At 33.0% G+C, this 17,821-nt stretch overlaps 1 protein-coding gene across 6 annotated transcripts in view; it reads left to right on the top strand.

Moving 5' to 3' along the window:
- The window catches only part of KIAA0825 (KIAA0825 ortholog), a 256,596-nt gene that overhangs the window by 120,639 nt on the left and 118,136 nt on the right, over positions 1-17,821 (top strand). For 3 of the 6 annotated variants that reach the window (XM_032205813.1, XM_032205811.1, XM_032205808.1), the window contains 6 exons: positions 916-1,104; positions 2,598-2,831; positions 4,730-5,138; positions 9,133-9,289; positions 13,552-13,707; positions 17,614-17,729. In XM_032205813.1, the coding sequence (XP_032061704.1) occupies positions 916-1,104; positions 2,598-2,831; positions 4,730-5,138; positions 9,133-9,289; positions 13,552-13,707; positions 17,614-17,729 (1,261 nt within the window). Of the gene's footprint in view, positions 1-915; positions 1,105-2,597; positions 2,832-4,729; positions 5,139-9,132; positions 9,290-13,551; positions 13,708-16,660; positions 16,912-17,613; positions 17,730-17,821 lie in introns of those variants that run through there. The other 3 variants (XM_032205814.1, XM_032205809.1, XM_032205810.1) reach the window with 2 other exon arrangements.

Raw genomic sequence — 17,821 nt, 5'->3', positions numbered from 1 at the left:
TTCTATCAAAATCAGTCTTATAGAGACTTTCAGTTTTGCAAACTATACATTTGAATGAAAAGTGTTTAATTGGCCATTATTAGGATCATTAGCATCAAAAGGATATCCCAGACATATGTGAAGAATCATCTCTAAAGTCAGCACAAGTCAAAGCCATAGAAATGTTTAAACACATCTTTATCCTTCAGCTGGAAGAATGTTTTTAAATTATTATGAAAAGCATTTAGAAATATATGTTATATAACCTGTTACCACTCCAATCTATGAAAATCACTAGTTAACTTTAAAACATATGAGCTCGTATCTTAGAAAACCTCAGATTTTGTTTCAGATAAATGATTTCTTCTCAGTTTCATCTTGTGCTGAAAAACAAATCTAAGTCAGTTTGGGGAGTATGCAACAGCTACTTCATTTTATTTTGTATAACCAAATCAATTTCTATAATTTCAAGCTAATATATTGTTGAGACCAGCTAAGCAGTAATAATTTTTGACTGTGACTCTGTGGAAATAGTCCAACTTAATTCTAATTAATATTTAGTGAATAATTTAATTCCAGTTATATACTAACGTGTTGTGTTTTGTTATTGTTTTTTGTTTGTTTGTTTGTTTGTTTTTTAATTAAATAGATATATTTCATAGTGGTTTCTTTTTCTTTTTTCTTTTTTCCTTTTCTTTTTTTTTTTTCTTAATGGCTACATATAATTCAGAAAAGCAGTCAAATGCAATTATGCAGGGGAGATAAGATTTCAGTATCTGTAATCAGGATTAATTTTGTATTCAGTATTAATATTGTTTGAAATATTTTTCAGATAAAGTTTTCTTACTTTTGTTATTTATTTATTTATTTATACTATCTGTTTCTATGATTTGAATTACCTGAAAATTATTAACAATGGTTTTGTTTATTTTGAAGGAAGTGAAGTATTGAATCGCGATGAACGAAGTTCCCTCTCAGAACAGATATATACAAAAGAGCCTACTCTGATTGAAACAATCTTCACGGTATTATCTCACTGCATTTTGTCACCCAAATCACTAGGAATTGCTTTTGAGACCTACATGGAAAAAGAGCACTTGTGGGATTACTTGTACAGCATGACAGGTATTTAGTTTATTAGAAAGTGTTTTAAATCTGATGTTAAACCTTGTCAGTTTTCAGACATTTAGTGCATATTATTTTTGCTCTAATAAATGTGATTAAATGATTGTATGTTTCTTCAAAATTATGCTATAAATTGTTCTCAGTGACCAGGTCACTGTAGGAACAGTGGAAATTTTGGAGAAAAGAGTATGATAGAACAGTATGGTAGGCCAGGATCTCCTTACCAGCAGGTTGGCAGCAGATATTGTCTGTAGGTCCTTACCAACACAAGATCTTTGTCCCTGTGTATTTAATATCTCTATTTAAAAGTGAGAATCAACTGAAGGGGAGTGGAAGAAGAAAAGGAAGGACTACTCTTGAGGAAGACTTAGTCTGGTGGGCATATAGACTCTGCTGCCAAAAGGGAGACAGACTGCTAATTTTCCATGGAGAGGGAAATTTGCCGTCATGATCGTTTTGCCTCATGACCCCCAAGGAAAAGCTGTATTCAACTAGAAAAGGGAGATGAGGTTTAGAAGGATGATATTGCAAATGACGGCTAAAAAGAAAAGGAAGTAATAAAACAGGAGAAGGAATGAGTGGTAACAGAAATAAGAATATCTTAAAACAGAGAATATTGGTGGTGAAAGAGCTCAGGTGTTCCTCTGGGAAAAAATGGGATTACAAAAAGTGGAAATCTGAGCCTTAAGAGGAAGAAAAAGATAGAAATATTGTGAGGAAGCTTTGAGAAAGACCCCGCAGAGAAGAAAAAAAAAACTTACACCAGAAAAAGCACAGACAAGCAAAAGTTAGGGCAAAGGACCTTAGTGTCAAAAAATATCTCTGATATGTCCTGCAGCACTCTGCCTGACAACTGCTGTTCCATTGCAATGGAGAAACTGCAGTTCTCTGTGGTGTTAAGAATGTGGAGAAGATTGATACTTGTTGTAATGTCAATAACTGTATTTAAGATGTTCCATTTTCAACATGCAATCTCTGATAACATGCTATGTCTCTGTTGATGACTATTATTTCTATGCATTTTTGTTGCCAAAGTATCATTTCTCCTTTGCTGTTCTCTAATAAAACATTTTGGTTAGCTAAGAAATGTCACTGTATTAATGCTTGCAAGACAAGAAAGTAACAAAAAAATAGGTATATCTACTCAACTCATTAATGTCTAGCAAGTAATTAAGTGTACTCCAAATAAAAAGGAAAATATTAATCAGATTAAATTTTGAAAAAAAAAAAATTGCTGACAAGAAGCCATGAAGTAGAGGAAAAAAATGAAATTGTATTGTATTGTCAGTAGTGTATTAAGATGGTACAAGATGCTACATTGTTTTGCTTTATATTATTTCTTTAATTTGTAGCAAGTTGATAGATGTAAGGTGTTTTGAATCATAATGTTGTTACTTTTCTTTCTATAAGAATTCTGAAACACTTCTTTCTGAAACATATTTGAACAAATGACTGTACACTCACTGAATATTTAATAATTCTTTCTTCTGAAGTTTCCAGTTGTGGCGAGTTGGAGCCAGAGGTTATCAGATGCTTGAAGTTGACTTTGATTAATTCAGTCAAGGGTATAGTGAAGCAGATAATTTCTTTGATGCATTCGTGGGAGGCAACAGAAAACTATGGAACATATCAGCACAAGCAAATAGTTCCTGAAAGTTTACTGAAAACAGTTCCAAAGGAATGGAATTATACACCTCGGGAAATGAAGAGAAAGGAGTCTGGGAAATGTGGGTGACATTTATACTCTCACAGAAATTTGTCTTGTTAAAAAGGCTTGTTAACCCTTTAACGTGTATATATCAAAATTAAATATTAAGACTTCATGGGTGTTGCCATATAACCTTAAGGAAAACAGATTCCAAACATCCTGTTGAATGTTTTTGTTTGATTGTGTTTTTGTTGTTGTTGTGTTGTTGTTGTTTTTTACTGTTTTTTTTTGTTTGTTTTTGTTTTTGTTTTTTTGAGGGGGGAGGCTGTTTGCTTTGTTGTTTGATTGTTTGTTTTTTAAGTGTTTAGCGCTAAAATTCATCTTGTTTGTTTATTTTTTACTTAAGGCTTATACCTTGCATACACCAACAAGCTTTTTAAAATAATCAGTACTGTAGTACTGATAATAATAATACCATTTAAATGTATGTATGTATGTATGTATGTATGTATTTATTTTTAGTGTCTGGCAGTTGTAAGGAGGGATTCACGGGACTGTAAAGCATAATATCTATGCTCTTGCCTTAATGGCAATAACTTCTCACAGTTATCAACTTTTCAATCTGGACAGTTTAAATTTAGGTATATAGTGTTGACTGAAATTATACCTATTTTTTCGTCTCAACTTCACACAACAATTTATTCTTGCATAGCACTAAAATTGGTGCTGAATTCCGTGGTGCTTGACTTTTGAAAAATTGACTGAAGAAAGATAAATAATGTATATAACAGGATATTTTTCAAAGGTTTAAGATACTTTTGTTAAGTGCCTAAGCCCTCCATCATTTCAAAAGGCTAACTTGTGGAATTTCACCAGAAATTTATTGCCACCTGATTATTTTTAGTACAATAAGAATCACTGTAGTATATTTTTGCATAAAGGTTTGGAATTGTAGATTGTGGGAAAGCCTGCTTCAGAGTGTTGGGCCACCAGTCAATTCTTTCCATATATCTTTTCTTCAGCATCTTGATGCACATTTTTGCAGCAGTGTTCTCACTGAGTCTCATGGCATTCTAACAAATGAACTCTATGCCAGAACTTCTATGACTATTTCAGGCTGGTCTGATAAGCCTGGTCTGATATGACTAGATGAGAAGTAAGGCTTACATTTGTGAGCAAATCTACCTTCTTTTTTTTTTTTTTTTTTTTTTTTTTTTTTTTCTCTTTTCTTTTTTTAAATGAGTTAAGACTGGAAGTGAAAGGGATGAATTTTTTTCTTGATTTGTTTGCTTTTTGTTTTCTTCTTCTTGTCATTTTTTGTTTGTTTGTTTGTTGTTGTTGTTTTTAATCCACACATGAATCTGCATTGTAGCTTACCTTTTGGTTCATTTGTTTCATTTTAGATATGCCTTTGGTTTTTCAACAGCATATTTTCTGTAGTTGTTTTTATGCTTATTGTTAATATCTGTAGTACTTAAAATGGTGTGCTATGTAGCGCGTGCTTCTTTTATTTCAGCTGATAAACTGAAATTTTGTAGGTTTGAATATAAAAAAGGACTGATAGAAAACAAGATTATGAATATATGCAATATCCTGATACATTCAGTACAATGCTCAACTCTTGAAAAAAATATTGCACTACAATTTTGAAGGCAACTTTTTTACCATTCAGAATACCAGGGTGTTCTTAATTTGTCCTGGAATAACTGTGCACAGCAAGATTAATTGTTAACAGAGTCACAGTGTGAATTCTATATTTTGTAGGTTCTCTAATTTGTGTTATTGTTTAGATTTTGGGGGATTTATATAGAGGAAGCATAATACAAGTCAAGCTACAGTGTTGAGTACTTACGTTCTATACCCATTTTCAGTACAAAAGAAAGTTAGAAATTATCATACAACATTCAGAAGCTTGCTGTGATAGAACTAGAATGTTAATGTTAATCATATTTCTTTTCTTTCTTTTTTTTTTTTAAGGCTTCACAAGGCTTGCAGCTCAGGCAGTATCTATTGTAATCAGCAAGTTACCTACAGTGATTGCATGTTTGCCTCCCCCAATTAAGTACTTCTTTTTTCTGGCTGAGAGAAAAATGTCAAGAAACTTTGCTGAATTGAAGAAAGCTGGTCTGCTTGTCTGGAACTTGATTGTAATTATATGTCGGATATTTGAGGATGGAAATACTGCAGAACTTTTAACAGGTGCAACGCTTGACAGATGGAGCAAAGAAAAACTCAGTTTAATTCGTGTGTGCTTAGAAAGTATTATGGGAAAACAGAAAAGTGGTCCTAAACAAGTGACCCAGAAGGTTATACAGAGCATTGAACAGCAAAGACCAAACTGGATCGAAAGCCAGTTGCTGAAGGCAAGAAAATTGAGCACAGACTGGTAAGAATGTAGTACTTCCCAAATGCTATTGTTTATTCTTTAACTTATTGAATTAATTATATGTTTATGGCTGTTGTTTAACTAAAAAATATTTAGATAATTAATGATATTGTGTTATATGAAATAGACTTGTTCTTAATATTGATGGCATCATAGTATGTTTTTGCAAGTGAATTGTGTGTCTGAAACTGTTGTTTCAAAAGTCTTTTTATGGTGCTTAGAATGTTACATAGTTTGTTTCATGTTTTGTTTCATATTTTTTCACATATTCATGATGATCCAAAAAGGTGGATAATTTAGTCAATATATCTTTCAGAACATGAACAGGTACACTGACTAGAGGGCACCGCAATGCATTTATAAATGAGTTTTGCTATAGTGATTAAATTAAGAAGGAATAAAAGGCTTTCCATGTTCATCTGAGATTAAAAAGTAAGCATATTTCCTTTTAAAACATAACTAACACAGGGGGCAAGTAGCATATATGAAAACAGGACAAGAAAGTACCCTGCTGTTCCTTTCTGAGGAAATACCAACTTTCACTGTAGATTTGACATTTAGGTCCAAGTTTTTAAATCCTTATAATGGTTTTTCAAGAATTTCTGTACATGTTAGCATGTTCATAGTCCTGTTCTAATGTTGAAGTTGTGTTCCACTCTGTAAAAACACTATTTGTCAACTTCCCAATAGTAGATTTATTGGAGTGACAGGACTCAGTGAATTAAACGGTTGGCTACACTGAAAGTAAGGGTGTTTTTTTGTTGTTGTGTTTTGTTTGTTTTTGTTGTTGTTGTTTTTCATGTGTTTGTGTGGTTTTATTTCCATGAATATTCTTGGAGGTTCCAGACATTACCATCCTTACAGTAATATAAGCATAAATAAACAATATAGTGATTGTAGGTAAGAATCACTGCTATTAATGAAGAGGCTTTCATGCAACACTTTAAGGCACTGGATTCCGTTCCTGCAAGTAATCAGGCAACAAGAGTAGTATTAAATGGCAACAGTATCACACAAATGCTCATTGACATTGACTTTTGTGATCTTTTACATTTCCATTTAATACTAATTTACAAGTTCTAATCCAGTGATTGAAGGATTGAAGCCAGATGCCAGCCACTGAAACAATCATGTAACAAAACCAAAAAACTAAAATGCACAAAATGTATAGATACTTTAGATTAGATTAGGAGAGCATCCTAATAGAATTCCTAATTTACCAATAGAACAGGTGTTTTTAAAAATAGTATAAATGTAGTATAAGACAAATATTGCGATACTCTCTAAGAGCTAAAGCTTTAGTATTTGCAAGTCTGCTGAAGGTGAGAATTTTTAAGTACTATCAATTTTCTAACATATCAGAAAAATGCAAAATATATTATTCATAACAGGTATCACACTGTGGAAAAATGTTTTCTGTATGTCTATAGTGTCTTCTAAATTGAGAACCAGTTTGTGATCAGGGTTTCTAACAGTAAGCTTAAGAAACTGAACAATGCATTACTTAACTCTCCAAGTGAGTAGATATATGATGCAGCTAGGAAACTCTTTTCTGACTTCAGTGGGATTTCTACAATAGGAGTACAGAATAAATATTATTTTTATATTTTGTATACAAGTATCAACAGTCAATTACTGGGAGAAAAATGTATTTAGTAGGTAGCTGAGATATGCAGTGTAGAGATAAAATATTGTTATAAATGTGAATTGTAAAACTAATATATTAAAGCTGAAATTGAAATATTTAAACTAGGTAATGGTTGTGTAACCACTAAACTAAAGGCAGATTTTTTCAAGGACACTACATGTATTGTGATGTGATTTGTTTGAAATCAGAATGGTTATATTCAGTGTAAAAATACATTCTGTATAACCTTTTATAATTCAATCATTTAGTGGATAAATTTATGCACATGCATTTTTATGTATATTCATACATGTTTATAGATTTTTAATATATACAGTTGTGTGGAAGAAAAATAAAAACAATGAAATCCAAAAATGTATGTGTGATTCACAGACCCAGCTGTGGAAAACAACTTTGATGTGCACCAGACTTTTATAAGCAAGTCTTGCATAATTTTATGTTACATTATTGTTATCAGAAATTGGCTTCAGAAAAAGTGTGAATATTATATAGGTTATTGCATTATGGCATACAAATTCAACTTACTTTTTAAGGAAAAACAATTGCAGTGAAAGATTGTTGTATGCATTGCCTGTCTTGTGTACTGCATGAAAACATTACTATTCATTAAAATAACCTTCACTTTATAGTAGCACCAGAGCTGTAAACAGTCACGTTAGGTTCTGAAAGAGCACACTGCCCAGAAAGAAAAGAAATGTCTGTCTTTGGAAAGTAATTTGTCGAGTTGAAGATTATTGTTTTTCATCATGGTGACCCTGACTTGGCTGGCTGGGTGCATATACAGATTAAGATGAATGCAGTTATTCCTTGGCTGAGGTTTGCCTCTTTCAGGGCACATTCTTCCTAATGACATGATTGATAGGCAGTCCCAAATCCAGAGAGGAACTCATTAATCATAGCACTGACTGAATCCAATCATCTGCTTCACCTGCACACTGACGGACAGGAAAGGATAAAATTTGGGTGCTGACACTGATAGACTCCTTTGTCAGAGGTCCTCAACTTTTTCAATGTCAATCGCTAAGAAGTTGACAAGAAATTCAGGTTATGTCTATATGTGGCATTGAAACATCAGCCTTAAGCGTACTTTAAGTTTAAAGATCGATGTCTTTGAAGCTTTTGTGTAAAATACACCATAATAACAGAGTATTCCTTACTTCCATTCAGCAAAGAACAAAATTATAGTTTATATTTTGAAACTATTTGCTCTGTAGGAAGTTCTGAAGCTGCATGTGGAAGCAATATCAGCTTTAATGTCCAGCAGCTGTGCAGCATTTAAGTGAGCCTTCAGGTCAAGCAGCAACTTTCAGCAGAACTAACTTGGTAATCACAGCACATTTTCAAAAGTAAACTGCAACTTACAGCTGACAATACCAAAGTATTTGTATTTTTTCACTTCTAAAATGTAAAACACTGGGGATGAGGGATTGGGGGGAGGGGGTGTTAGTCAGAGTGCTTATTTTGTAGACTTTAAATTAATCAAAATAAAGATTGGAGAATACGTAATATTTTCAGTTGGTCTTTCAAGTTCTTGACGTGTCTGGATACCAACATACACTTGTGTTGCAGCTCAAAAATTGGAGGAAAGAATTTCTTTTAGTACTTTTTATTATTATTATTATTAATACTTTGCCAGTCTACAATATTAAGCAACTACAGAGCTGGTAACTTATGTTTTTATCCAGAGAGCAGTCTGATAATGGTCAGAGTTCTGAATGTCCACTTTTTTGAGGCTTTTTAACCTGTCACCTTCATTTATTTTTTTTCCTCTCCTTTTTTAGCAGTTGGACACTAACATTATTAAGAAGGGGAAAAAAATGAAAAGTACAGGGCAAAAAGTGCAACAAGTGGCAAATAGGTACCTTTGAAATGGTTACCAGCATACCAGTGGAAAGAAAAAGACTTCATTTAAAATTTCTAACCTATACTTAGAGTAATGGCTACCTTTCTGACATGTTAATTAGGCTTTAATATGTGCAGCGACAGGCAAAGAAAAATGTACAAAAGATCGAATGCAAATGCTACAGGGAATGGCAAAGATACTTCTATAGTGGAAAAGAAAATAAAAAAATATTTGCTCCTTGTATGTCCTTACAGTAAAGAATGTTTTAAGTTCTCGGTCTTTCTGATAAAAATCGGTAAAATTCGTGTAATACTAAAATGTTATCTTTAATGACCTTTTAATTGTTTAGCATTTTTTAGTGTGAAGGTTTCAGTAATGTATACAGCAACATTTGTGCTGTGCAAGCCAAATGTTTAAGGATTTTACACGTGTTTTCATCTGACTTTGTATCAATATTTTGATTTTTAGTAGTTTAAGAATATTTTTAATTTTTCATGTTCCAGTGGCTCGGTTGCAGTGGAAGGTGCACCGTTAGAGGAAGAAGGTATTGCACTTGGATTCACTGAGCAGAAAATAAACATGATGGTCCTGGATATCTGCCACAAACCAGGTGGCAGCGAGTACCTGAGGCAAATTTATCACATCATCCGGCTCAATGAGGTAGGGAAACGGCCTTTTTACCGAGCAATTAGGTGTGTACTGGCCTGAGGCAGCGTCTGCTGGCAGCTAAGGGTTAGTCAAGGAGGTGATAATGCTTCTTAAAGTCAATATGAAATCCTATATTGTATTGTAATAGAATCCATTCAGTTCAGGCTTTTCTGCATTTGTACAGAAGAGATTACTTTATGGGGAAACAATGTAGATTTTATTTATGTACTTAAACTGTATTATGGCACATAAACTTCCTTTAGATTTGTACTGTAGACCATAGATACATTTTAGGAGCTTAAGTACAGTTTAAAAAAGGAAAAGAAAAAAAAAAAAAAAGACACACCACAATAGCAAGGCTATTGAAAAATTGACTGTTACAGGAAGTAAAATTAAATGTGGTAAATCAATTCTTCTGATTTAAAAAACAAACAAACCCCACAGCTGTACTGAGGAAGTAAACGCATCCAAATGAAAATCTTACTTAATCTAGATAACTGTTCAGTTAAAGTGCTTTGAAATTACAGTAAACAAACTCACATTTATTTGCTGCACATGGAATTTCGGTAAGGTAAAAGAATTATATCATTATTTCTAAGGCTGTACTAAATTGCTGCAAGTTACCAAAAGCATTCTTATTTTATACACTGAAGTAAATGCAGGTTTGCTTAAATTGTATGATAACAGATCTACACAGCTTAATTAAGAAAGTTCTGTTTATTAGCTTTAATTACTAAATTACTATTCCTTGAATGCATAAGCAGGTGCTGTTAAGATCATTGCAACTATACTGAAGTGTTTATAATTAAATGCAAAATAATGCAAATATAGGCACAGGCCAAGATTTTGCTTAGGAAAAAAAAAAAAAAGATAGCAAAAAACAATTAGGCAGCTATGTCTATATGAAGGCAATAAAGAACAGCTTCATGCAGGCAGTTTGCTTCTGAAAATCAGATCAACTGTTTAGTTCCTAAGTACAGGCTTACAAGCAACCTTTATCCATCTGCATTTGGAACTTTTAGAAGCAATGTAAGCATGTATGTAGAGATGGCAACCTAATATTAATACAATACAGAATCTTTTCAAGTTTCATCTCAAACAATTAAACGGTTCAGGAAGTGAAGTGAAAATTATTACTGTAATACAATTCAAACAAAACCTTTTCACCTGGAGTACATTCAGGATTACTCTTCGTATAATGAGCTGAAGAAAAGATGATGAGCAAGACCTCCTAAAATAACATATAATACGGTAGCTTGGGCAGTCACCTAAGGGACCGTATATGCAGGCTCAACTCTTTATTCTTCTTGGTTTAGACTGGGGAATTGAATTTGTATCCAAACTAAATGCCCAAACTGCTAGACCATTAGCTATCAGCATAGAACTTTGTCATTTTCCCTTGATGGAGTTGTTTTGCTTTGTAGAAATTGCTGTAAAAATCCATTCTGTAACTTCTAGGGCCAGAAATAGAATTGTATTCTAGCTGAAGGGGTAGAATGCCCATATCAGGTTCGGGAAACCCTGATTCAAGATCTCACTCCTATGAGTATTCAGTTATTTATACAAAGTGGAGCAGCTCCGATAGGATGTAAGAGGCTGAGAAAATTAGGTGGAAGAGGGACTTCAGTCTGTCTTTCCACATCCCAGGTGTCTCTCCTTGAATTTGTGCAGATAATATGAGCTTCATTAAAAAAAAGAACATTTTTCAGTGGAGAAAACCTGTCTTGTTTAAGAAAGAAAACAAAATAATAATAAAATCATGACCAGCTTGACTGCACAGAAGGACTTACGAACACTACTTCAACTTGGCTTTGAAACCATTATAAAACATTTTAATGCTTAGTGTGGCATAACGGTAATGTATTTTTCAATATTATTTTTCATAATTTAGATTATTTTTTTTTGGTAGTCAGGCACATTAAACAGACTTGATTTCTGTTTGAAGGTCCATGCTTTTCTTTGTAGACTCCTTGGACTGTCAAGGCGTCACATTCTTAAAATTAGTTTGGAGATCTTTACAGCGATTAGTAACTGCAAGTGAATAGAGAACAAAATGATGAGATGGAAAATCTTGGCTCTCAATAATTTTCTTAAGAAAGTCAGGGGAAAAGGGATATAGATTCTTACAAGCTATGTTTGGAAACAGAGCTACAATGTGATAAAGCCCTATTACAGATACTGTAGAACTCAGAACATTCAACAGTCCTTCATGTATTTATCAAGAAGAATAATTATTTTTAAAGTAATTTTCACTAATTGCTACCAAAGAGAAAACAACCCACCTGAGCTTTCAAGCTCACAAATAATCTGTCTGCTTTGTTTCATGACCAGTCATTGGTAGTAAAGATAGAGCTCACATGTTTACAGTCATGATTTCTCTTCTATCTATTAACACATTTCTGAAACATTACCCTTTCTGACTCTACAAAATGTACCATACTAAAGGAGTCCTCAAAGTAATACGTATATCACTGTTGATTAAGTCTCTGTGTCAAAGCATAAATCCATGGTATTCCAAAGACAGGAAAACACCTGTAATGGGAATTGAGCTGTATACCACTTCCAATGTTCAAAACCCTTGCAAGCATAAACAGTGAGTTCTAATATATTTTCTGAAAAACCAACAGATTCTGTTTCTTCTGGAGCTGAGATGCTCAGATAGTTGGGTTGCTTTAGGGCTATCTACAGGTTTTGAGAAAATCTGTGCATGTAAGGTGCTACATTTAAAAAAAAAAAAAAAAAAAAAAAAAAAAAAAGTACATGTGTAGAAATATCTTTATTTAAGATATTTATTATTTAATAAACCCACTCGTTATGACTTCAAAATCTTTGCTATGGCATGAAGCAATTGATGAATGGAGAAAAAGGGGAGGGGAGGGAAAACCAAAACACAATGGTTTTGGATGCTGAGAAAATATAGGTAGAAGACTTATGGTATGTTTTGACAGCTGTATTACACTGTTGGTTTAAACTGAAAAAGCAATGAGTTCTATTTAAGAAAAAAAAAATACACTAGGATGATTTTGTGATTGTTTAAGCAGTCCTGTCTACAGGTTGCAGCCAATTGTCAGTCCTACTCTTTCTCTTCCCTTTGTGTTTTGCAACTCTTAGGGCCTCCTTTGCACTAGTACTAGAAATTGTGTGACTTTCTCATCTGGCTGAAACCTTAAACCTTTCTTCTTCTTTTTTTTTTTTTTTTTTTTTTTTTTTTTTGCCGATTTCACAACGTATGCTAGTGCCAATGCAAGGGAGCAAGGGAGAAACAACCACAATCCAAATTGGGAGGAAATTCATGCCTTTCAGGCCAGGCCACATCTGAATCAGTTTAAAGTGACGGTGAAATTATTGTTTTAGAAGGATCAATTTAGAAGTACACTGTCATGTAATGTAGTTTACACACTCCCTCATTTGAGTCTGATTTTATTTTTTTTTATTAACTCAGTATTACTGCAAAGTAAGAGGAACACTTGCATCTACCCATCTTAATAAAGACTCACCTTGAGTGAGCTCAATGTTATGGCAATCCTATTATTATGGACTTCATTTTAATAACAATAAACTGTTTAATCACAATAGTCCTTCCAGCAAATAGATCTGTAACTGTTTCATTATCTAGCTCTTCGTAAAATGGTTCTATTTAATCAAAACGCTTTATTGGCATGCAATGATGATTTATTTACATAGTAGTTTAAGAAGTGAAAACAGAAAAGATTGTGGCCAAAATAATCATGTGTCTGTTACACTATAGTTTCTAAAATTGCCATGTAAATCACAAATGAGTTCTAGTCTTCAAATGCTTAAATAATTAAAAATAGTTTTGAAGAGGGGTATTTATTTCCTGTGTTTAAACAACAGATTTTATAGTCATGTAGTGACTATGTAATGCTGCCTAAAAAACAAATATGCCTGTATACTTTATCATATAAAAGAGATTATATACATTAGAACAGCTCATAGAAAACATTTGTTTTTCACTACCACATAGACCTAACGCATATCTTAAATGAGACCTGTTAAACATCACTGATGATAAATTCAAAACAGTACCTGATTATTCTGATTTGCTTCAGTTCGATATTCATAGGAGCTCTTTATTGTTGTAGGGTGATATTACTCTTGAAAAGGTCTCTATTTTGAGAAAGATATTTTATTTTCCCCTTTAGCATTAGGAAGCACACAGTAAAGTTATGCCTGAAATTTGGGAAATTTCAGTTAAAAGGCTAGGTGGCATGTAATTCCTTTTTTTTTTTTTTTTTTTTTTCTCTCCTTAAAAGGAATATTTGAAAGAGCAGCTGTCTTGTGAGAATTACTCTGAAGAGAGTGTTACCTCCAATCAATGCCTGCCTTTGACACTGAAGGGCAGAGAAGAGCAGGCTGTCTTCAATCCTTTCCAGGTGTACAGCCAATCTTGTGCAAAAGTGTTCAATCAGGTTTGTGAAAATCTGAAACCTTGGTTATAGTATAATTTTTACTTGTCAATCTTATTATGATCATGATAATGACAGAGACTGAAATTATAAAAAAGAATTAATTACATGAGTTCACTTTTGATGAAGTGCAAAGGAATATTATTACTCAGGATTTTAATGAGGGCACTCTCTACAATATCATGGTGTTCAAAAAGCCATTATTGTCCTTTTCTTTTATCAGAATTATTGCATATAAGAGCAATTTGCATTTAGTTAGACTTTCTGTGTTAGTTCAGTATAGTGAAGGAAAACCTATTAGTAGCAATGACATGTACTACATCTGTGTAATGGTAGATGAGGCTAGTCTTAGTCCTTTGAAAAATCATGGCAAATCTCCAAGTGCATATTTAGAGTCTTACCTGATGAGGCTTTCACAGAAATGTTGAACAGTAACATAAACTTTGAAAATACAGAGAAGTGAGAGTAAGTGCTGGAGGGGGGAGAAATGAAAGCATGCATTTCTGTGTCACTTTCCTGGTATCATAACAAACATATAGAATATATCTACTTTCACAAACCTACGCCAGGGAGCCACATGACTAATTCATTCCACAAAATGAATTGTATTTGATTGGACTTGGACACCAACAGAATCTTACACCATGGTTTCTCGACTTCCTAATCCATCATCTACAGTTTTGATTCTTCCCCTACGATTTCAAACATTTTAAAAAAAATGGCATTAAAGTTGCATGAAATTCACTTTACAGACTTTTGATTGAAAGACGCTATTCTTCAGTACAGCTTTGTTTTTAATTTGTATCATCTGCATTCTCAGTTGTGAACATTTTGGTCTATTTCACCAGTTGTATTGCTGTAAAATATACCTTTTTTTTTTTTTTTTCTACTTGTTTAATCAATACTTAATCATTGTCATGTTACAATCAAAATGCTAATGTCCCGAAAAAGGAGATTAATATCAATTTCACATGGCTTCTCATTCCAGAAAAACATGTTTTAAAGTGTCTTTTTTTCCTTCCACTGGTCTCTTTATGTATATACTCACTTGACAGAACCTAAGGGGGTACAGATTCAATTTGAAATGCAGAAAAGAGTTTACATGCCTCAATTCATTAATAGTATAGTAGAATAAGACCTTAAAGTAGTGACAACTCAGGGCAGAATTCTTCTGCTATATGATGGGTTTGTAGTGCTCTATTAATCAATAGATGACAATGGATAGATAGTTGATATTAAATCACTTTGTATTCTGTAAACTTTTGGCATAAAGTCTATTATCAGAATATGGAAGAATATCTTAGAATTAAGGGGAAAAAAAAACACAGTGCAGTAGATCACAAAGCTAAAAGTATCGGGTGCTACCCCTGTTGTTCATAATGACAGACATATTTGTTGAACTTAATAATATTATTAAAGATTTCTCCCCTTCAATACAAATTACACTTTTATTTACTGATGTGGGACCTGCTATTTATTAAATAGTGATCAGTGTAGTTCAGTGTCTGGTCTCTTGTAGACTATTTGCTAACCTAGAGGACTGTGAGAAGATGCCAGAGCACTGCAAAGGAACAATTATTCTTATGGGATGTATCTTTTTCTTACATTCATTCTTAGTAGTTGGCAACTGCCATGAATCTGAAGAGTATATAATCCATTATTAATTTTTTTATTTTTCTTTAAATCTAATGTAGCCAGATGTGTTTTCAATGCAGGAACTAACATTTGTTTCTTAATAAATTCTAAGTCAAAATAAGCCCATTGTGATCCTGGTTTCACAACGCTGTTTACTGATGGGTTAATTTTGTATTGTATTTAAAAGCTTCTCTCTAAGAAGGGCTAAACGAATAGACAATGCTGCTTATTGAGTCCTGCAAGCAGGCCAGAGAATGTTTGTATTATGTTATGCTATATTATAACTGTAGACATGTTCTTAGTTTCCTCAGTAGAGGATTGTTTATATGGAATTATTTCAGAAATAATTCCTGAAATAATAACTGAAAGGTAAGTTATAGCAGACATATCATATATTGCTTTTTGATCAGTTTTTGCAATACATTAGGGTTGTTGATTTTTCCATTCTGTTTTGCTAATTCATCCCCACTGTGCCGTCTTTGGCAAGTTACCTAATCATAACTTCTATGAGTTTTACTGCTCCTGAAACAAAGGCCACCAAACTGATATTTTGAGATCAACTCTATGATTTTTGTTAAAGATATGCGATGTTTTTTACCTTCTAACCCTCGGTTCAGTAGATGATTCTATGAAGTATGTCATTTCTGTTAACAATTCAGCTATTTCATTCTTACATTCCTGCAAAAATCTTGAATAATCACCATCTGTTCCTAGTAACTTGTTGCTCTTGATTTTATCAATTTGTCCTGACACTTCAGTCTCTGCCAGTACTGCTGCTCTATTGTCTAATAAGATTAAGTCCAGGCTGTGCAATGTCTCAACAGTATCAATGAAGAAAAATATTTAATAAATATAAATATATATGTATATATTTATTTTCCCTTTCCTGAAGTATGGAGGTATTTTGTGTGTGTAGTTCTTGTTGTTGCTTTCTTTTTATTTATTTATTTATTTATTTATTTTCACAGAATTGGTCAGCCTGGTGGACTGAATTTTATCTGTTAGACAAGTAAATTTTCCTAGTTGCCACTACTGGCAGTTCAGCTTCTCCTTTTTATCTTGCTTGATTTTACAAGTATTTCCGTTGTATTTACTAATTTCTAACTCATTTCAGAGTATTGAACAGTTGCCTGTTTTTTCCTCTCTATTTTTCTACTGTTCTTTCAGTTGAATTTTTTCCTTATTTCTTGTTTATTAGATGTTCACTGATTCTTTTTGTTTGTTTGTTTGTTTGTGTACCTTCCACTTTTACTTTGTTATTCCTTCTTTAGCTGCCCTTATCTCCTGTATTTCACCTTTCTTCTTCTATGTTAATTTTAAGTGCATCCCAGAGACGGCAATTAGTAAGAAAATGAAAAGAAGGAAGAGAATAACTAAAGGTGGAAGGAAAGGGAAGGACTACCTGAAAGGGATTGCACTGATCCAGCTCTCCCAGAACAACCAAGTGATGTCTATAAGAAGGAAAATATATACTGCATGACACGCTTCAGTCTTCCTATTTAGATATATTTCCATTGCTATGAATAACTCATCTATTTTTATTTTTATTTTTTAACTGAGTGGTATTTTACTGTTACAATAATAATTTTTTTAATGATTCCTTCTGAAGAATGTTGAATTGTAATCACTAGTTGACCAGTACTGACAATGAAAATTACTATTACACAGCAGTTATTATTTTACAAATACAAGAATGTGGTGCGTGGTCTTTTGTCTGTCCACCCTTATTTTATGTTGCTTTTATTTATTAAATAAGCAGCATAGAGTTGTATTATTTCATATTGTCTAGACTTACTGCTGTTTATAATAACCATCTGGTGACTGGAGTGCCTTGCAAAAAAATAAACAAGTAAACCATCATTGTAATTAAGATACAGGTTACATCTTGAATTCCAACTATGCTAAGTTTTTCATGACAAACTTTTTGCTGATGGCAGAAAATAAAAATTTCTGTTACATAAAAAGTTGACAATTATTTTGCTTTCTAAACAAAGAGTCAAGCTCTCAGACAAAGTGGTTGGGCAGAATGCCATTAACAGTTGGAAGAATAACGGTTCAAAAAATTGATTTATCTTTTTATAAATAATGGTTACATTCCCAAATGGATTTATAAATTAATTGCTGTCGTATTGGAATAAAAACCTTCTCCTGTGGACATGATTGATATCATCTGTCTAAGTCCTTGTTCTAGACCCCCCTCCTTCTTGGTTAGTATATCACAGCTGGAGCTTTAATTTGCTGATGATATTAACACTGATTAATAACTAACAATAGCTTCTTGCCATGTATCAACAGTCAACCATTACTGAATGGAACCGGGATTGGTCAAATTTCCTGCCAAATTATTTGGGACTGAAGCAGATGACCTTCAGGGTGCTGCTGGCACACAGGTAAGGGGATTCTGGCAATTAACTGTGCTTTCCACTTGTCTGCATTACTTTAAAATGGTCAGTGAATATATAATTTTCTGGTGAACTTTATA

The sequence above is a fragment of the Aythya fuligula genome, chromosome Z (genome assembly GCF_009819795.1).
Source record: "Aythya fuligula isolate bAytFul2 chromosome Z, bAytFul2.pri, whole genome shotgun sequence".
In the NCBI taxonomy this organism is placed as follows: domain Eukaryota; kingdom Metazoa; phylum Chordata; class Aves; order Anseriformes; family Anatidae; genus Aythya; species Aythya fuligula.
Note: the sequence above shows the minus strand (reverse complement) of the source record. Positions and strands in the feature narration are given on the sequence as shown.